Raw genomic sequence first — 22,245 nt, forward strand, 5'->3', positions numbered from 1 at the left:
CGAGGTATACCATGAGTGCCATTTGAAAACAAATCATGCACTAGCTTCATGCTTCTTGAGAACCGTGTAAAAAACGAGTAAAGTTAACGAAACAAGTGAAAAGAATAACAAAAAATCATTATCATCAATGAAAAAGACTTTCAATTTTTCTTTCCTTGCACCTTTGTTAGCGCGCAGTAAAGATGACACTTACTCAAAAAATATATAATACATGTTGAGAAAAAAAAACTGTGAAAATAGTTCTTTTACCACAATTTCTCACAAAAAATAAACAAAAAGATTAAAAAGTAATCAAGTAAAAATTACCATTATATATCTTTAAAAATAAGCCTGGGGATTTACACATACATTGATAGATTTGGTTGAAAAAATGAAAAAGCCATGGAATTGCAAAATGATATCGGTAAAAAGATATCGGTACCACTGAAAATTATGAACGTAGATGACTTAGGCTAGGTTCATCTTCTAACGAAAAACTGCTTAATTTATATTTGAGATGTTTGGGATTAATGCAAGTTCAATAAATAATTCTCCACGAAAACAAGGAAAGACAAACAAAGGTAGAGAGAGACCATCAGAAAAATATATGCAAACGTTTCTAAAACATATTTCAAAGAAGACATTTTCGGTAAGGTTAAAAAATAGTGTATTAGCAAACCTGAGCAAGTATCTGTTGATCTCTTAGGTCATTGCTGATCTACCAGTGAAAACAAAATTGACTTTAAAAAAGGGTCAAATCAAAAATAAAGCAATACACGTAATATTGGAGACAAAATAATACTAGTAAATATTATAAAAAACATTATAAGGAAATACACTTCGTTGACAAAAGACGGATTAAAATTAATTGTTTGAGATAAAAAATAAACGATAGACGAATAAAAGAAATTGGGCATTACTACTACATAACATTAAATAACCAAGACGCTCACGTGACATTCATATAAAAATGAAAAGTAAAAACCAAAATTTTAAAAGGTTTAAAAATATTATCATTATTGTTATCAATATATTGCTACAATAAACTTGTATGTTAGGACGCCAAAATACAGCGGAAGACAAAGTTGGACAATGACGTGAAGGGGCCAAAAGTTTCATCAAAGAGTTAAAAATTGAGCTTATTTTAGGCAAAAACCAGTAGACAATATTTTTCAAAATTTGAGCTCACTTACGACGATTTAAACACAGTCATAGAAAAGAATGTCATCAATAATGACTCAAGCTACAAGTTAATTCGAGTCAAAATAATGGGAGACATTGTTCGATTTAAACGGAAAACTAATGTTCTTCTAAAGAGAGGTTACTTTCGGTAAACATTTTCTCTACGAGTTTTGATCCTCAGTTTTAATTTGAGCCACTTGCTGATTCTGTTGGTTGGGATTTTGATTTTGTTGTTGTTGTGGCGGTTGTCCTTGCTGTTGAGGTTGTTGTTGTTGCTGATTCTGTTGCTGTGCGTTGTTCACTTGTTGCTGCTGTTGTTGTTGATTATGATTCTGCTGTTGCTGATTAGCCTGTTGTTGCTGTTGTTGTTGCTGTTGATGATGATGAATCATAGCTTGACCCATCGATTGTGCGTTGTTCATGTTCTGTTGATGCTGACTGACCGCAGCTGCCATGTGTGCCATCGATTGACTCATCACCTGAGACATGGATTGAGTGACCATTTGGTTGGGAGGAGGTAACTGGGGTTTGACCTCGTTCTTCCACGGTTGTGAGTCACCCATCAAGGACGGATCGATGCCACCACTCGGTGCAAAAGCATCATCAATATCGTCCGTCGGGCCACCAGGGCCAGTGCCAGGGACCATCCCGTTGGGCGTGTCGAATTGAGCGTTCTCCAACCTAGCAAAACAAAACAAAACCATATTGATGAAGGGGTGTGAGGCGGAGTTGTGAAGTGTGAAGGCTTCCTAACTGTGCATTTGTGTTAATTGTTGAGTAGTTTGTTTTGTGAACTGCTGTAGCATTTGAATATTTGTTGAAGAAGTGGTGGATAGTAGTAGCCTGCTGCTCGGATTTGATACGATAGATCTACAGCAGTATGGAAAAAAGAAGTGTAAATGGGACTTTTTGTTAGGTCTGAAAAGTTCTTTTTACTCCGGGGCCCCCAATCTTCCCTAGCTAAAATTTTGCAAGACTAATTAAAAGGGACCTGGCTTCGTATTCAAAACATCAAATGTAAAGGACTAAGTCAGGAGGAAGTCCCTACCTTGTAATGACTCTTTCGTCATCGTCTCCCAGCTCGCCGCCCATCAGAACAGGCTCATCGACAAACATCACGTCTGATGTTGACATGGGTGGAAAGGCGGATGTTGAGGGTGATTTCTTTTTCGGAGGCGGCTTCGGCTCGTTTGAAACGGAGGGCGTTTTTCGGTTTTTGCGCTTCTTGTTGTTAGGTCTGCTTTCTAAAAGAGAAGACAAATAAGTGTTTGAAAGAGGATGAAAGTTGGAAAGATACTATACCAAGCCTAAATTTTCTATTTCAGAGCCGCCAATAGCAATAACCATGGCTTACTGTCATATTTATCACTTTGGAAGGCTTTCTATAAAAATTGATTTTACAAACAGGTGGGGCAAACGGAATTTTTAAAAATATTTTTATCTAATTTATTCGGATAACGTATTTCAAAAGAAAATTCATCACACACCCTACCATAGGGTTATCATGTATTAAATGTTCGTATTTCGATTCCATAATATACCGAAAGTTAACTTCCAGAAACTAATCAGGCATCTTTCTGACCATTGCTTCGTTTTGAGAAGAATGGAAAGAGAAGAGAAACTACTCACGAGTATTTTGGTTCCAAATTCGATGTCTTGTTTCGAATTCTTAAAAGGAGAAAGTAATTCAATATATAACAATTAGAAAGTTTGAAAAATTCCTTGGTGTAATTTTATTACGGGTTTCTTGTATCAAAATGGAAGAAAAATAGGATAACTTAAAATCAAAGTCTGCGTACAAAATTCGGATCTGGTAGGCTTTCGTTTTTCTAATGTTTATACTCGCGTATGAATAAAGTCTAAAGCAAAAGGTACTTACCCATTTTCAGCATAGTTGCTTGCCATTTGTCATATAACACACTCTTCAAAGCCTCTGCAAAAAACACAAATATATTAATAAATTTAAAAGGAACTTGTCATTACTCCAGTACCTTTTAAAGGTTTATTAAAAAGATTAAAGATCCAGTAATGTAGGATTACAAGGAAACATTGAAAGAAAGTTTGTGATAAAACTGAAGACACTCGAAATTTTGCAAGGATTCAAAATTTTGAATGCTACCTCTGGGTGTCATGGTGCCAGATTTCGCTCTTGCCATCATTTCAAACATTGACTCGAGTACCGTTCCAACCTAACGAGGAGGAATCAAATTAAGACCATTTACAACAACGATTATTGACAATACTGTAAATGTAATATTTTGAATTCGCTAAAACGAACAGGTTTATTATCTGATGTGTTGAAAAAAAGATATTAAAAATTTTTGTTTCTGAATAAGAGTGACATCGTTTGTTTACTCATCAATTTTGATCTACAAGCTTTTTCGCATTGAATTAACACGGATGTGGAGCAAAATTGGTCAGAAAGAGGAAAGAAAAACAATTTTTTGTTTATTCAGCAAAATACATGTTATTTTTTTATAAGCATAACGCTTATAAGCATATGAAGGCTCAGATTTGCAGAATTCCTAAACATAACATAAGCATATATGTCAGCCTGAAATATTTTTCAAGTTGTCATTTTTATCGGTTTAAAAATGTTTGGTAGAGGTCAAATGTAAAAAAGACTTTCCACGGTTTCCTACATTCCACTGCTCCCAAAATCTGAACAAATTTTTACAAAATTTCTGAAATTTCACTAAAAACTTGGCTCGAGGTGAATCATAATCATGATTCATAAGCATATAATAAGCATAATCTATGCCTGAATGCTTTGAAAACTTAAGCATACACGAGCCTGACCAAGGGGCATACACTTGCTTATAAAAAGAACAACATGTATAACAATAGAGAGACACCGTTCTGATATGAAATAAAATGTGTCTGGTATGAAACGAGAACACTTATGTAAAAATAAAATTAATTTCAAAGAAAAACGGGAATTTTATGACTTGAGGTGTAGCAAAAAAAAAAAAAAAAAAACTTACACGTAGATAGTGTAGAGACTTTGGTGGTTGACCGTGTTCCATGACATTCTTTGCCATTTCTTCGGCTTTCGATTCGTCTTTTTCGTTGAAGGAAGATTTGGGAAGGTACTCTGTAGTGTCCTTCACAATGAATTTCCAATGCCGAATCCTCATGAAAGAATCGAACGCAAACTCGATCGTTAAATGACCGTCCGTATGAACCTAAAAAAACATAAGAGATTGAAAATAATTTATTCTGAGCAGGGAAAGTAACCCAACATAGGTTCAAGTCTTTCATTTCAGTAGGAAACTTTTTACTTTGAAATTTCTCGAAGTAATGTACTCGATTACTTTCCAGGATTTCAGCTTCGATGGATTACATTATCTCGAAGTCCTTTATTTTCACGACAATAAAGAACCAACAGACCTAGTCTATACTGTTTTCAGCCTAATATACCCAACAAAAGGATAGTGGTTGGACAGGCATAAATTCCCAGTATGTTGACGACCCAAAGCTATTGAGTTCACAAAATTATACTTCGCTAAATGCTTGAAAGTAAAATATGAAATTATATCATCTAGTTTTTCGGTGGTGATTGTGAAAACTTTGTGAGAGGTTTGATTGACGATGCTACTTCCCGGAAAAGCCCAATAAATGTAAGAGGGGATTAAAAATCCTTTCTTCCTGAAAGTTCAGCTGGAAACAAAAAGCATAATTAGATAACCACATAGACATTTCTTATATGGTTCTAGCATAGCTAAAGTTAAAGTACATCGAAATAAATCATACCTTTAGATTTTTGGGTTGATCAAAGTGAGTGATCATGCTAGCATGCTTGCAGTCCACGGATACCGTGGCATTCATGTAACTCTCTTTTGACTCCAAGACCACATAATAGATCTTTGAAACACCTCCTTCAAACAGACTGCGAAAGTATCGGGGTATCAGCCGCCTGTGGATCACTGTAATAAATAATAATATATTGCTAAACTATGTTAATCCCTATGTAGTTCCTTTGAAATACTGATTTATCAAAAAACATTAGATCTCATGGGAAACGAGGAGTTGGTAAGCTATACTTGATTTAAAAAAGTAATCTCAAATCAATTTAAACTTAAGAAGACTCACTTAATTTTTTGTTGTGGTTTTTCTCTTTGTATTGGATGAGGAGAGATGCATCTTCCTCAAAGAATTCGTTGATCAACTCGTCCCACCATGTTTGGTCATTTTTCTGTTAAGAGAATACGATAATACATCATTTATCTCCTACTACTTGCTTACAAAGTTCAAACAAAAGAATTAAGAACTTTCTCCCTCCCGCGACGAGAGAACACAAATTTTGAGAAATTAGTTTGTTTATTTTATCTTGTCAGCATAAGTGGCGCACAAATTTCAATACCGTGAAAAAGAATATCTTTAAGGCTGGAATAGAAAATTACAACAATCCATCCAACATACTATGGCTGGATGGAATGTTGAAGTTTGAAATAATTTTTATTTTCACCAAGAAAAGTTAGTAGGATTGAGTGGAGTCATTGTAATTCAATAGTAATCAGTTGCAACACATGCCCAAGTTGTTTTTTTAATCAAAAAGTCTTGGAAATGTGTCAATTTTAAAGAGTTAGTTTGGCTCTCAAGAACTTACATCACTTTGGCCCTGCAAACGCTTATTGAATTCATGGATTCGGTAATCCGGTTGAAGATAGTAAGCAGGTTGTCTAAAAAAGTAAATTATATATAATAAAAAACAGACTAAATGCTAAAATATGAAGAAAAAAATTATCGAAGTAACAGTTATAGCAAGTCCTGTGACTATCTAAAGGAATAAATGTATCAGGTGGAATCGAAAGGATTCATTTATTTCCTAAAGTTACTCTGTTGATTTCTAATGAATAGCTGCAAAAAAAGTATGATAAGAGCCATTTCTATTAGAAGTTATTAAGATTTACGTAGATATAATACGAGAGTGCTTTTGACAACTAACCGTTTCCCTCTGAATTTTTGCTTCATTGGCCAGTTTGGCTGAATGCTTGATATATAAAAACAGAAAAAAAGTATTAGTATTAGGGTGGAAAACATGGAGAAAAAAAAGATTAAATCTACCTATGAAAACTCTTTGTTTGTCTAGAGATTTCACAATTTTAAGATACCAAACAGCAGCACAATGAAATATCACAGTCTGGTGTTTTTTAAGATTGAAAGGAAACTCAAGCTTCTGTTTTGATTTATTGCTAAAAACCTTTTCTATGAAACTTTATAATAGGATAACAAACGTTCATAACAATCCTTATTTGATAAAAGTTTCTAGTCCAAAATATACAGCCAAAAATAATTCAAAATAATGAAGCCAAGACAGTAAACAGTTATTACCCAATTTACCCAAGCAGGATCCTCAAAATAATCGTTGCAAATTTTACTTTTTAAAATAAAATCAAAGATTCTTCTTTATTATCAAAAACATATAAACTGTCTCTCCTGTGACTACTAGTACACCATTCTACTTTCTTACTAGTATTGATGATGAGATAGAAAAAGAGAGAGACGACTATAGAAATTTTCAAAAAAAAAATCAAAAGAAAAAACAGTAGCACATTTGAACAATTAATTATGCATAAGCTTAAGGTCTGCTGTTTCATTAGTTATTGTTAAACCAAGTAAATAGAAAAAGAAACCTCTATAAAAGAGCTATTATTTTGAAAGAAAGCCCCTTATTATTTTTTGAAAACATCTGAAAAATAGGAAAAATGGCTCAAAGAAAATAAGGGGACCTTTTTATCACATTCCATCTATACACATAATTCAATTTAAAGACAAAAAAGTAAATAAAGGAAACATACGAATGTTAAAAAACCTTTGGTCCAAGGAGCTTAATGGTAGTTTTAGTAAGAAGCGTAGTACTTCAATTGGGAATACTAAAATGTGCCTCAGGCCCTTCAAAATTCTATCATCATTTCTACCAAAGGTAGCAAATTTATCTCACCTTTGGCTATGCAACGCTGAGGGCATACTGCCTCGCCTTAGCATTACTAGGTACTTCTCCTAGAAGGTATGGTGTATAACATTTCTTCGGTTAGTAGGTTGTATAGTTGTTGTAATTTTCAATTTTTCGTTTTTTTTGTTTAGGTTTCACTGAAAATAAAAAAATCAATGTGATGAATATAATGGAAGATCAATATTACAAAGTCAAGTGCAATGTCTTATTTGCCAGTATGATCAACAATTTAACTAATTAATTTCAGTACCAAATTTCCAAAAACTAATAAAAAAAAGCAACGTTTTTTTGGAGATCTTGTTTTGTCAAAACCAAAATATTCAAAAAATCTTCCTTTTTAACAATTAAACTCAAGAGGTAGATTTTTCATGATTCTTTTCAATTTCATGAGTTATCAGATTGTCCCTTCAATTTTAACCGTTGATGATGACTAGGAATAAAGTTTTAGTCTAAAAAGTAAGTTATATATTTACCAATCACTGAGCCCTAGCTACAAATTAACAACATTTCTACCCACAGCTAATAGTTATTTTGAATCTAAGAATCTTATTGTTAAAAAAGTAATACAAAATTTGCCTGAAAGGACTTCATTATTAAATATAAAATAAAACTTATATATGAGCTCCTGCTGCTAAAGCATTAGAGTCGATTGCACAAATGTGATCTGAAATAATATAATACAAAAACATAATTTTCTACAAAGCTGAGATTGTTGTAGTCATTTTGAAAGGCCAACAACACCACAAGCTAATCGAGCACCAGCATGACCTGTTGTTTTGCTGTCTTCAAAACCACCAGCTCCAAGATCATCAACATCTTTGTGCACCACAACGGCTCTGCCAACAATACTGTTTACCCCAGTCAATGGAATTTGGCTGTCTTTGATATCAACTTTAGCAACACCGTTTGAGTCAGCTGTAATGTTACCAAGATCACCAGCATGTCGGTTCTCCTGATCTGGTCCTCCGTGTTCTTTACCAGAAGGGTTGAAATGACCACCAGTGGTTCCACATCCGCCAGAGTAATCACCAAATTGATGAACATGAAATCCATGTAAACCTGGGGCCAATCCTGTTACTTCACCTGTGACATGTGTTTGACCATTACCAAGATCTTTGAAGGTGATTGTACCTTTGACTACTTCTCCTTCCAATACACATTTGGCAGACATGGTTCAAATTCTGTTCTAAAACAATTAGAGAAGACATTCAGTAGGAACATTCACTATACATACAACAACAAGTAGGATAATATATGATTAATAAGTAAAGCCATTTATTCTGAAGCACCAAAATATTGTTAAACCCTTCCTTATCTTTATTGGACCCCCCATTAAAGTCTAAACCCTCAATTACAATCAGAAGAGATGGATTTCCCTTAAGGAAGGGGAGGGTTCACACTTTGTAAAGACAACCCTAGCATGAAGGTAGTAGAGTATTTGGCTAATACACGATTGCAAGTTCAAACCCTAACCAGGGCTGACCCTAAAAATTTTTTCGTTTCCGGTTCACCGGCTGCATTTTTTTCTAATAAGAACCAAAAAGGAAACCTTTACTCATGAATCATTCATACTGTTACATCGTTCCTATGTAACACTCTTCAAAAAGTTTGGTTATTTAGCATGCTTTCTGGACGTTAAAGATCAAATAAATAGTGTTATGCATATTAAATCAATTTATTAGAATGAAAAGTTAGTTGATTCTAAGAAAAAACAAGCACAGTACAAAAAGTCCAGCTTTTTGTAATTAATAGCAACACATTTCTTTCAGTGAAAGAGAGAAAAAATATAAAGACAGAATGTGGGGCAATACCAACAGCCAGAGAGATGATTTTTTTCTTCCTAATTTTTTTATTAGAAATCATAAAAAGGACCAACAAAAAATTTTTCCTGGCCGCCCGCATGACTTTTTATTTTGTCACCTGGTGGACCGGAAACAAAAATTTTTTTAGGTTCGGCCCAGGTCAGACCAAGGACTCAAAATATTTTTAAAATTCTAGAAAAATAAAGCAAGGAGAAAGCAAGGAGAAAGAAAAGTTAGCATCCCTCTTTTAAAGGGGAACTAAACATTTTTTGAGGTCATGCTTTTTTTGTCTCCAAGAACTACACAACACAGTATAACTTCGAAAAAATATAATTTCCACTCTCAATGTCTTTCCTATTTTGTATAAAACCTTCTTTAAAAAACGTATAATTTGTTTAAAATAAACCCCCACTTTACACATGTTTGTGACGTCATATCGTTCATATTTTCTATGAATTTTGTGTATTGTTCATCAACTTTAAAGCTTGATATTTCGTGAACAAGAAATAATAGGAAGATAGTAAAATCATTTTTGATTTCAGGAAGGATTCTGTTTTACGTGGACTAAATTTGGGGTTTTCAGCTTATTCCAATAAAAAGTTCAATCGACTCTAAAATCATTTTCACTCACTTGTTTTCGAAAGTTCAAACATAGTTTTACTCCACTCAAAAATGACTTTTTAATGAATTCTGTCTCTTGGTTAAACCATTTGTGAATGAATAAAAAGTTATGGCTACACAAAAAGTTAAAGGTTCTTTATCAACTAAAAGTAAGAGCTTTTCCAATTACTTTCTGAACGTGTTTACGTCAAACAGATGGCTCGACCTATTCCCCTAACAAAATACGCATTGCTTTAAAAAGATTAGATTTTCTGTAAACATAAAGAGCTATATCTTTTGATAGAGAAGTTTTTAGAGAAAAATATTTTTAGAGGTCATTCCTTGGAAGTATGCGATATGATTTAGGTATTTTCAAAAAAATGTTTAGTTCCCCTTTAAAAAGGGTGTGTAAATTATGCAGGGTCTGACTGAACTAACAAACTATTCCAACTAATTGTGACTTCCCAAGCGATTTTAAGTACATGAAAAGACCGATCCAGACTGATCGGCAAAAAAAGCGGTAGAATAGTGGCTTTTTAGCGGCCAAGATTTCACTTTTACCGGTCCCACCTTTTTTTCTATCGGCTATGGATTGGCCACTCTCGTTTCACTTTAAAGCGGCTTTCTAAGCGGCCTCTGTTTTTCATTTTCAAGGCCGCTGCTGATTGGGCTTAAGTCTGGTAAAAAGACCGGCCAATGCGTTTTCTGGCAACAAAAGAAATCAAACAAACTCTTTGGAAGCTTCATTGACGAACAACTTCCAAAAGTTTTTCCCCCTGAGATTTACCACCTTTTTTTTTTAACAAATATTTCCTATATAGACAAAGTTTTGTGCGAATTGCATGTGTAATCTCATTAACATTACAGTCCCGTTTGTCTGCGATTAATCCCGCTAGACATTTGTAGAATACCATGCATTCTTTTCCCATTGCTCCATTCGTGGAGAAGACTAGGGGAGTGAATGTTCCATTTTCAACTTGAAGTACTCTTTTGTTGTATTGTCTTTTCTTCTTTCTTGTTTGTTTCGTAGCACTTTGCAAGCTCTTGGCTTCGGTATCTCTGGGCTTGTAGGTCAAAGACCCTTATGTCAAAAAATGCCCGTTGACCCCTTGTCCAAAAGCTAGCAGTGCTTACATCAAGTCTTGCTTCTTTCAATTGGTTTCCTCTTGTTTCTTCGCCTTCCTGGATTTCCGATAGCATTGGTTTGACTTTAACATCTTTGCATACGTCTTCTAACATCTCAGCAGTGATATCACACAGCTCGTTATGCCTCAGAGTGACAAAGCCTCCTTACATGACAGAGCATGCGCGACGTCGAAGGTTACACCACATGCACATTTTGATGGCATCTTATCGAGTTTCCAACCGTAGCGCAATCGTATAGCATCGGTAAACTCGTTTCTAGAGAGGTCCAATCCATGTTCTTTCAATGGCAAGGTCATCAGCCAGTTGGATACGACTTTTTGACCGTTTGCAAGGGTACTCTTCTTTTTTTTCTGGTGCCATTGATTGAATGAGAAAGTCGAGTTTTTCTTTTTGACGATCTGACCTTTCTTTTGAGATTTGATATTTGGTTGCTGGATTTTTAATCTTCTCTTTACCAAGAATTTGATTTTGGTTGTTATTCGTTATTCGATGGGAATTATTGAACTCTTCTGATGCTGTTTCCACAAACATCTTCAATCCTAAGCCACCAAGTCGTGGTGGAAGTGAGAGAAGCTGGCGTTCATTGTCACTGACAAGTCGACCATCAGTTCGAGCAGGAATCAAATGGTGTCGTATCACATCATCAACTGGTTTCAGATACTTCTCAATGTCAGGGACTGTCCTCAGGAAGTATGGGAGTTTGTGCTGGTAACCTCCAACGAAACAGGCGTAAGCAGACTGAGGTTGACTGACGGCAATTTTGTACAAAAGCGTGATCTCGTTTAGCCAGGTCAGAACTTTTTCCGCGATGAACCAGCCCTGTGAATCCAGGTTGGCATTCGGCAATGCCGACGTGAAAGCTGATGTAACTTGAGCTGAAGTCGGCTTTTATTTGCCGACGTAATTTACACTCTAGGTCGGCGTGCCGACAAAAGAAATGTTTTGGGTCGTAGGTTAATCTAATTGTGTTATCATTCGATAACACATGATAGTCGAGCCTCATTCCATTCTCTTTATAAAACATAAAAGTTATTAACATAATAATAGAGCAGCTGAATTTGTTAGTTCGTTAATTATTGTCTTTGCCGACCTAAACAAGCTACTTAGGACGGCTTTGCCGACCCAAAATGACCTCTAGGTCGGCACTTATGTGCCGATACGATATTGTCTGAATTCACAGGGCTGTGAACGAATCTTTAAACTCTTGGCTGCCAATTACTGCACCGAGGTGCTTCGATCCTTGTGTTGTTATTTGATATTGGTACCTTGAAAAGCTTCGGTTGCTTCTGCAATTTTCTCATCTTTCTCAGCCTGAGGCTGATTATTTGGAGGGTCGGGTGGCGTTGGTGGTGTTGGTGGATCAGGAGGTTGCTTTTCGTTCGTTCCTGAAATTTCTTGTGACGCCACTTTTTGTTGATTCTCTTGTGACGTCGCTTCTTTGCCAGTTGGACTTGACTTCCTTTTTTCCTTTGCAGAATTTTAGGTGATATTTCCTTCCACCTTCTGTTTTTACTCTTCCGTTTTAACGAAAAGACTCCCTGCCCTCAATAGACCTTTAAAGGCTCAAATTGTATTTTCCTCGTAAAAATAGACACCCCTGCATCAGTTTGACCTCTTCTATAATTGTTTCTCCTCTCTGACTAAACACATGCTCCTGTTTCTCTTTGACCCACCTGTTTAACCCTCTTCTGTTTTACCAACTCTGTTTTTCATTTCATATACCATGTGTTTACAGCCTTCTATCATCCTAACCAAAACAATATAGAATAAAAAATCAATTATCTTACCTTTCTTCTTTGTCTTGACGAAAGTGCTAAGTCTATTTATTCATGATAGTAAATTAATCTCTTAAAAATAAAATTTTTTTGCTGTCATAGATAATACCGGCAAGCAAAAACAAACTAAAAGCGGCCAGCATCACAAAAAGACAATGATAAGACACCACACCCTCTACAGCAATGAATTTTAAAATTTCCATAGACAGTTGCAGTCTGAACTCTCCCAGAGCATTTCTTAAAAATGAAAATTAAAAAAAAAGTGCAATCAAACATCAATTTGAGAGAGCACCTTCATGTACCTTTTAGCTTGAGCCTTTTATTTTTGTGCCCTTAATTTTTTTTAGCAACTCTCAAAATGGGATATTTGCGCACCCTTTAATTTTCGCCCATCTTGTAATTTGTGGGACATTTTTTGAGTGTTTTTGACAATAAATGAAGGTTAAGAGGGGTAAAAAACATATGAAAACAGAATTTACCGAAGTTAGAAGCGTTATATCATAGTTGAAGTAATGAAAATTATTGTTTTAATCCTAGCAGTTTCATGTTTTTACAAACAATCCTCAGTTGAAAATAATTTTTTTTTAAAACAAGATTTCTGTTGCTCTTACAAAAAAAACAAAACATTTTAGGGTCTTCGTCAAAAAGTGCCGTCATTTTAGTCCTTGGTGTCGTGAACTTTTTTTGAAAGCAGGTTCGGCAAGTCCGATATAAAACTTCTGCATGTTACCGTGGCTTGGTATACTGATCGCTCAACTAAACACGATCCGAAAGACGAAGCAAACGAGAACATAGACAACCGAATGTGTAACTGCAGGGTAAAAGCCAACTATCCCCTGAACGGATTGTGTTTGGTTGAGCGATCAGTATACCAAGCCACGGTGACATGCGAGGAAGGACCAGATTATGACGAGAAGTTTTATATCGGACTTGCCGAACCTGCTTTCAAAAAGCGTTTCGCAAACCACAAGTCTTCTTTCGCAAACCACCGCTACGAAAAAGAGACGGGATTGTCAAAAGAAGTTTGGAGGTTAAAACGAAAAAAACCTATCGCCAAAAATCGCATGGAAAACTATCCGACAGTGCCCACCGTTCAACCGTTCGTCACTGAAATGCTCACTTTGTCTCGCGGAGAAACTTGAAATCGCTACATTTCCGAACCCTAACAAACTTTTGAATTCTAGGAATGAACTGATTTCAAAATGCTGTCACCAAGGACTAAAATGACGTCAATTTTTGACGAAGACCCTACAATGTTATTTTTTTGTAAGAGCAACGGAACTCTTGTTTAAAAAAATTTATTATCAACTGAGGATTGTTTGTAAAAACATGAATCTGCCAGTATTGAAACAATAATTTTCATTACTTCAACTACGATATTAGCAAATTATAAATTTTGTTTTTAGAATGTTTTTAATTTTTTTCTTATTGATAGATTTTTACACTCTGACGATGACCTCTTGTAGTAAAGCTCAAATATATAGTTTTTGAATAAAAAGATGGCGCTTCTGGTTATTCTCTTCACAAAAAAACAGAACTTTTTATAACAATGTACCGGGTGCACCAAAAAAGTATACAGGTTTGTCGAGATATTACGAGCTTCAGGATTTGAATTTTTTTGTTCATTCTTTTTTGATCGTATAGAGAATGCTCCAAATTGAATTTTGAGCTATCATACATTAGGTTTCAAATAGTAGTTCGAAAATTATTCCAAAAAAATCTGACTTTTTTTAATGTCGAAATTTCAAAAAAACATCAAAAAAAGCAAGCAAACTTACACATTAAAATACCAAAAAATGCAAATGAGTTCAAGAAAAATGTTATGTAATTTCAATGTGTCACCACAAGCAACTTTAAATACAAATAAAATGGGACATTCAATAAAACGAACAATATGGAGGGTTTAGGAACGATATAAGAATGCTATAGAATGTTCTTGAGCATTCCTGAATGTTCCTGATCATTCCCTTTATATACTAGTTTAAGGATGTCTTAGAACGTTCGGGAAAATATAATGAATGTCGTAAATGATCTGGAACATATTTCTATTGAGTTAAACATTATCCTTTGGAAGCAAACAAACGCAAAATGCAACATTCCTAAACATTCTGAATGTTGGAGAAAGTTCTGGATACTAGGAACGCCATGAAACGTTCAGAATCGTCTCAAGAACGCTCCATTTCATTTGTACTTCAAATTGCTTGTGATGACACATAGGTAAAACAAGCTATTCCCATGTGGGGTAATATTTTTGAAAAAGTTGAAAAAAAAAGCTTTGGAAACTCCAAGCAAGAGAGGTTTTGATGTTATGTTTGGAGCTAAACCTTAGCTCAGGTTAATTCCAAGTCGAATGAAGTACATCCCGCCACCGCACCGAGGCGACTATGAAATAGTATATTTCGGCTGCCGGTTATTCTTTCCTTCGCCTATATATATCCTACCGTCAAGCCCCTTTCAGCGCAGTTCAGCTCAGTCTCAATTGATCACAACTTCAATCTTTCATTATCTGAATAACGAATAACACGACGAACAACGACCACCATTTCAGCCATTTTGCCGCTATATCTGCTACACGTGTCAACAATCAGCGTTGAATCCAACGGCTTGCCCAAACTTTACAATTCTATAAACAGTGCCAGTTTCTTTAGTAGGCGATGAAACCAATATCCTGGTAACAGTATTCGAAAGCATCCAGCGAGCTGGCTTCGTCCATCCAAATAACGAACGAACTACAACCTCTTCACCCGCTACCGCCCCAAACGCCCTCACAGGAGCGATCAACAACAATAATGGTAGCCTCGCTACGAGTAAAACGTCCATCAACTCTCACTGCCACCCCTCCTTTAATTTTCGGTATGAATCTTTGTATTGTTTTCTCTTTTCGTCTGGATTTAGATAGTCTTAAAAGGCTGGTAATAAGTTATTGAGGCAAGTTTATCAGTATTCACCTGAATATGTGGCATTTTAAATTCAATCTTTGACTTGATTGTTTGCTTCTTCTGGCTTTTGTTGTTCCTTTGCTTTGTTTTGAGGAGTCCTGTCTGTCTTGAATCAAGATAATTTCTGGCACTAGAATTTTGTTCAAGGCTTAAAAGATTTTCCTGCATTCTGAGTGATTTGTGGCTGGAGTGACACTTGTCATCGTTTCTGGAGTTGTGATTGTCGGTCGTTGTCCTGCTTCATTTAGTAGCCTTTTGAGAGTTGGGGATAGGGGCCTGTTATCCAGTGTTATGGTTATGTATTTTTTATTCATAATTGTTATAAATTAACCGGTCAATGAGCTATGAAACGATTGTCAAGTTGTTTTGGGATTTGATATGATGGGACAAGTTCTTTGAGAAAGATGTCAGATTTAATGATTGTTTTGATTTTGACACGTACGTGGTATACAAGCCTGGTACGATTGAATATTTGTATCTGCTTTCTCAAGTTGAAATGACAAATTGGTGTTGTTACTTGTGACTTTAAGAATAAGGGTAGTGATCCAGTTTTTGCTATCGTCTTTATAGCCTTTTCGTCTTTTGCTTTAATAAGATCAAATTAAATGCTTGTTATAGTGGATTTTTGACTGGATTGATGTGTCATTTTGCATGTGTTTTGATTTTTGAGATGTTGTCATAAACTTTTTGCAGTTCCAAAATCACCCAAACATTTTCTGCAACTCTCCTTGTTTTATTATTGATTTAAACGACAGCAAGTCAAAAAGGAGGCTGTTCTCTAACTATCATTTCTTCCATTGTTCTGGGGACTGGTCGGTTTTTATTTAAAAAGTTTTCAATGGCCTGAATTTATTATTCTTAACGTTTAACTAATATCCTACATTTGAGGTAACAACATTTGACCTTTTTAAGCAAGGGTAGTACCAGCAATGCCAGACATTCAGGATAAATTTATCAATTCTTTGCTAATGTTTTGAAATTAATCATTTTATAGTGTAGTGTCAAATTTGATTGATCGATATTCGTTGACTACTATCGGAAGTGTCTATCCTTTTGGGACAATGGGTTGAAACTTTATAATAAGGGATAAGAAGACAAGTTTGACTGGCAGGTTCACTGCTCCAATTTGCAGCCAAATGTTTTGTGACCAAATGCTAAACAGGTTTTTTTTTTTTTTTGGAAATACTTGATAAGTCAAATTATTTTCGCTATAGGAGTTGACGGAGAAAAGGGCTTCACAAAATGACTTAGTCATCCAGTATCTTAAATGGAATCACAACCTAACTGTAATGGTATGGAGTACTTTGAAATTTTAGTGCTGTCCTTTCGAGACAAATACTTGCAGAATTTGTATTAAATGCTTGTGGTTCCTGAGTAGCTCAACAATGATTGTTGTTTCAACTTGATAGAGTCAGTGGCTAGACAAGAACAGTAATGAATTTCAATAGATTTGTCGAGCATGGATACTTTTGAATAATCAAAGGACCAAGTTCAAGTCATTTATGAAAATATTATAAGTTAATGGCTAACAGATGATATCTTTTGAACCGTTCGTAATCTCCAAGTTTAGTTTGCAGCGTACATTCACTACAAACCAAATCTTAATTAGGATGTCTTATTTCCGCTTCATGTCACATCTCTGCGAGAGACTTGAATCACATTGTACAGATCTCGAATCAACAGCTTAAATTCAGATCTTTTAAAAGCTCTCTTAAAACTCAAATTTAGTTCTTCAGTTTTCCACATGATTGTATTTAGTTTCCTAGCTGATTTTCTTAATGCTGATGCTTTTTGAATATTTTCTCTCTTTCTATTTTGTTGCCGTCATATTTCCCGAATTTTTTTGTTATATCTTTGTTTATAACTCTTCCTACTCCTTTTTTTTTAAATTTACAGACTACAATTTCTAAGACACATTTCTTCCTAGAGATTCCTTTTCACAATAATATATGGAAATTCATGGATGGCAAACTTATATCTTGAAGGAAAGTCCATACCCTGCTCAAGCTCCTTCCTCTTGAACACTGTTTAAATACCTTAAGTTTTTGCATGGGTGGAGCCTCCGCTGCCCTCTCCGCATGTGTGTCTGACTCAATGATACACATTATGGGTAGACGGTCTAGGGATTGCTATCTTAGGTATCTCAAATCTCTGACCAAGATATTTCTAAGTTTAATGCTAACTAGGCCAAGGTAAAATTTTTACATCACTATTTGCAACCTACCTAATGTCATTACGTGTCTAGAATTTCCTCAAATTAATTTCTTTACCCTCCTTTTAATGTTATTCTTTGGATTTGGGTGACGTTGGGGTGTAGGGTTACTCCGTAACCGTTGCATGTCAGTAGTCAGTTACTTAGATTCATCCCCTAAGGTCAAGGATCCAGTTAGATCTGGATTAGGTTCGCACACTGTAGTCCCAACGGTGTTAAGGTTCGCCAGGGCAACCTCCCTGTTTATTTTTTAGCCTCCGTCTTATACGGGGCGTATAAGTCTCCGTCATCAAAACGGGGCTTATCAACCTCCGTCATCAAAACGGGGCTAGGCGACACCTGTCATCAAAACAGGCTAAGTAAGACCCCCGTCATATATAAATACGGGTTACACAGGACACCAGTCGTCAAAACGGGTTAGGCTCTCAGTTATATATATATCTTGATGCATCCCCAATGTCATCCCAAGTTCAATTATACATTTTCGGCATTCTTGTTTACGTTTCGAAATATACTGTTTCCATTACTGCACACTTATGTCTCTATTCTATTTCCTCTGTTGCTCATACCCTTTGGTACCTAGATCAGTGTATTTCGACCACTTTCAAAAACTTCTCATCTTGCCTCCTTAGTCTGCCTTTTTTGTGTTTTTATTCCTAGGGCCTTATACTTTAATTGCATCTGAGACGTGGGAATTAAGTACGTGCTATGTGAGAAAACTTTAAAAAAAATAGATCACCATTCCATGACTAGTTGCTCAACGAACTTGGGTTTGTATCGAGTTTGCTTGTGTTGGAAATGTTCATGACATGCAAATAAGATGGAGAAACTGTTAGCAAAAAAAGAATAAAAAAGTATAAAATTGTGCCTTTGTCATATGTCTTATTTATAGCGTGATTGCTGTCTTTAATGATTTTTTGAAATTTTGACAGGGAAAAAAAGTCAAATTTAAAATGTGTGATAGCTCAAAATTCAAGTTAGAGCATCCTGTAGCTCTATACCATATAAAAAGAATGAACAAAAAATTTAAATCCTGAAACTCACAATATCTCAACAAAACTACGTATACTTTTTTTTGGTGCACCCACTGCCGGTATATATATTCTTATGACCCACATGTATTTTCAACACCTTTCTTAGAGATAGGATTAAAAGTAAGGTCAGAATCACTGATTGAAAAAAAGATATTTTCCTCTCTGAACCTTTATTATACTGTATCATACTTACCTATAACAATCCAAAAATTTGAACTGAGCCAACCTTTACTTAAAAACTTTCTAGTGTGACTAAATGGATGTTGATATTAGACCAATTTACTGTATTTCATTCAAGAACAAGAGCGTATCTCTTATTTTGATAGCGACTTGAAATGAAGGTGGAGTCTGGATTGCTTTGCAACCCTTTAACACAGCTAGCTTTAAATCCAGTTTTTGTCACTGACACATGCATAAGTTAAACCTTCCTATTGTAAGTAAGACAAAAATAACCAGAAATAACATAAAGTATGTTCAAGTTGTCTGACTGACTGATAATCTTTCTTAATTTTCCATATTTTGCGTCGGGAAGTCACAAAACTGTCAGAATACTATTCAATTCCATCCTTCACTTCACCCACCATCTTTACTTCAATCCCAGGTTACATATTGTTTTACAGAAGAATGCAATTTCAGAATAAAATGAAGATAATATCCAACCCTTTCCAATAGCCAGACAATCTCAATCGAACGGAATTGACGATCTAACCAGTCGAACCAAATCGAATGCAATCGACCGATTGAAATTCGATTGTCGAACGCAATCGAATCTCAATCGAATATTACCACAATTTTCAGATTCGATTGATATTCGATTGCGTTCGATTGATGTTGATTGTGATTTAAAATTTAGAGAAAAACACAAGGGGGAAAAATGTTAAAAACTGAGAAATAAGGGGGGACTTGGTCTCAAGGGTCAAATGAAAGCCCTTGCTACTTGAGGGGGGAGTAATCTTGTTTCTTTTCTGTTCCAACAGCTGATATTTCTTCGTCTTTTTCACATCGTCATTTATAATAAATTTTTTTTTATTTTTAACTCATTCTAAAATAATTTTGTTCCTGCTGTGTCCCGATCTTGCAAACAGTGGCGTTGTGGCAGGGGGGCCGGGGGGCCATGGCCCCCCAGTGGAGCTTTTTTGAAGGGGCGCCGAAGAGCAAGGGGCGCCAAAAGAGATTTTTTAAACGCCCCAATCTTAAAAATCATACTTTATGCGCCTTAAATTGCACCCAGGACCAATTTTACTAAGATAATTTTAAAATACTTGCAATTTTTTTTCGCTCGCTTCGCTCGCAATACAGTTATTTGGTAACTTCTTCGCAGTCTAGCTAATTTACAAGTTTTTGTGTACAATATAGCATTATTAAATGAAAATCTAACTGCGCCCCAAGACCAATATGCTGTCAACAATATTGAAATCTTAAAACATCAATTTTTTCGCACGCTTCGCTCGCATTACACATTGTTTCTTTAAGTTTCTTTTCACTCTAGCAAGTCTCTAATTTGTCTATTTGTATTTAGTGATTTAGGGTAGCTTGGCAGTCGATTTAAAAAAATTTTCTAGTCGACCCCAACCATGGTGGGGCCTGTTGTTCCCTTTTCCATTCATCAAAGATAAATCTACTCTTCTCCACTAAATATTTCCTTCCTCATTATACCTAGGCAAATGAATTAGTAAAAGTTTGGAAAATTGACTTTGGCCCCTCCAGAAAGATTTTCCCACAATGCCACTGCTGCAAAGCACCTAAGGCTCCAATCACATTCAGCTATGGAATTTTCCATTTCGATTCGAATGTTACATTCGAAAATATTTTTGTTTCCTTGGTGTGTCATCATCCTACACTACATCTAAGGCTCCAATCACATTTCAGATGGAATGTCCCGTGATTCGAAAGTTTACATTTTTTAAAGACATTCAATTTGGAATATTTTGTCTGTTCTGCTTCTTTATGGAATAATTTCGTTCAAATGCTATCATTTCGAGGAGAGAACGATTTTAGAAAGTGTATTGTAGGGATTTTTATACCAGCGGCAGGTATATTGTTTATTGCAGTTTATCCCAGTTTATCATTCTCTACTAATATTTTAAATTTGCTGGTTAGTATATAATGATAACAAACTTTTTCACGAAAGAAAGAAATATCAGTAGAAGAGCTTCCTCAAGAGCATAAGGACTAATTTCTCAATTTTCTCTACACCCCAAAAATTAAGGGCATGTATACATAAGAATCTTGCAAATTTAAGGGGGGAGTAAATTTAAGGGGCACCTCAAAACCATCTTTAAGCCTTAATTAAGGGGGGATAAATTGATAAGGGGTGATTTGTGTTTTAAGGGGGGACTCAAAATCATGGATGAAACCATGTTGGTTCGATCGTCGATTCATTGACCCCCGGATTGTTCATCGCATAATTTCTATGGAAAATCGAAAGTAATTTCATTCGGCTTGTGATGTTTGAGAGCTTGGATGTTGGAAAGCTACAAGAATAAAGCCAGACGATCTCAATCGAACGGAATCGACGATCGAACCAGTCGAACAACAATCAATCCAATCGAATATTACCCAGAATTTTGACGTTCGATTGCGTTCGACAATCGAATTACAATCAGTCGATTGCGTTCAATTTGGTTCGACTGGTTTGATCGTCGATTTCGTTTGATTGAGATCGTCTGGCAATAGGTTTGAGGGGGAAGGGAACGTGTCATTGAATTATCTCTAGGAGCTGTATTGTAAAATCCAAGGACCACATTGGTCCATTCCAGAATTTGGCTGTAACCAGGGGGACGGAAAGTTTTCACCAAAATTAGAAATTTCCAAGGGGAGAGAAGAAAATGTATGAATTTTCAAGACAATTGAATTAAAAAAGGCAAAAAAGAGAGGCATTTCTGATGCATTTTGCAAAAAGTACATGGATTTTCATCGGAATTTCCAACCACCACTAGAAAAGAATTATTTCCGAGGCTAGAAATAATTAAAAAAAGCACGTCATAGGGGTAGACAGAGGGGTAACAAAACTTTTCTGGAATGGCCCATTGACGACCCATCTACATAAATAAACCTTTTTTCAAAGGAGGCCGACCTGATGAATAATTATGTAGTCCAGCAGAAAAACAATGATAAAACCATGCATAATTAACAATATGCATGATACAGTAATTATGCATGGCTCTATCATTGTTTTTATGGCTGGACTACATAATTATTCAAATCAGAGCAAAAGGATGGGGGAATAATGTTTTAAAATTAGTACCTTTTGACAGCAAAAAGGAATATTTGATTTGATCCAGGAGGTGGGCTTTTCGCAGACTGCAGGCTGATAGACTGAATTTCGCGTTTCGAATTCGAAAGTCGTGACCAACATGGTAGACCAGTGAAGGAGGTTGGAGCCTACTTCATACGTAGAAACCTTTTAAAGAAGTCTTGAGAATATTGGTGCTAATATATCATCAAAAAATATTATACAAAATGACTAAAAAATTAAATATTCCACAAGTAATAATACAGAAATTTTCGTATAGAAATTTTTATAAAAAATTATGAAAAGAATACAAAATTTTTGGGCCCGTTTTCTCACCGCCATTGTTCGTCTTCGTTTAACCCCAGCTTTCATTGGCGGTATTTCA

General features: G+C 35.5%; 2 protein-coding genes across 3 annotated transcripts; both read right to left on the reverse strand.

The window, feature by feature from the left end:
- Window positions 1–118: 118 nt before the first annotated feature.
- Window positions 119–7,257, reverse strand: LOC136811341 (LIM domain-binding protein 2-like). Of its 2 annotated transcripts, none has more exons than XM_067067957.1 (11): window positions 7,106–7,257; window positions 6,110–6,154; window positions 5,771–5,843; window positions 5,254–5,356; window positions 4,915–5,087; window positions 4,146–4,346; window positions 3,281–3,350; window positions 3,041–3,094; window positions 2,791–2,829; window positions 2,210–2,405; window positions 119–1,842 (listed from the first exon to the last, which is right to left on the reverse strand). In XM_067067957.1, the coding sequence occupies exons 1-11, from the start codon at window positions 7,147–7,149 to the stop codon at window positions 1,323–1,325; spliced, it is 1,518 nt and encodes a 505-aa protein (XP_066924058.1). In that variant the 5' UTR covers window positions 7,150–7,257; the 3' UTR covers window positions 119–1,322. The 2 variants fall into 2 exon arrangements, with proteins under 2 accessions (XP_066924058.1, XP_066924064.1); XM_067067963.1 differs by lacking the exon at window positions 7,106–7,257 and adding an exon at window positions 6,496–6,611.
- A 315-nt stretch (window positions 7,258–7,572) lies between these two features.
- Window positions 7,573–21,982, reverse strand: LOC136811371 (uncharacterized). The gene is made up of 2 exons (XM_067067974.1): window positions 21,873–21,982; window positions 7,573–8,303 (listed from the first exon to the last, which is right to left on the reverse strand). The coding sequence occupies exon 2, from the start codon at window positions 8,286–8,288 to the stop codon at window positions 7,836–7,838; it is 453 nt and encodes a 150-aa protein (XP_066924075.1). The 5' UTR covers window positions 8,289–8,303; window positions 21,873–21,982; the 3' UTR covers window positions 7,573–7,835.
- Between the last annotated feature and the right edge of the window lie 263 nt (window positions 21,983–22,245).

The sequence above is a fragment of the Clytia hemisphaerica genome, unplaced genomic scaffold (assembly GCF_902728285.1).
Source record: "Clytia hemisphaerica strain Z4C2 unplaced genomic scaffold, Clytia hemisphaerica genome assembly, whole genome shotgun sequence".
Lineage (NCBI taxonomy): Eukaryota > Metazoa > Cnidaria > Hydrozoa > Leptothecata > Clytiidae > Clytia > Clytia hemisphaerica.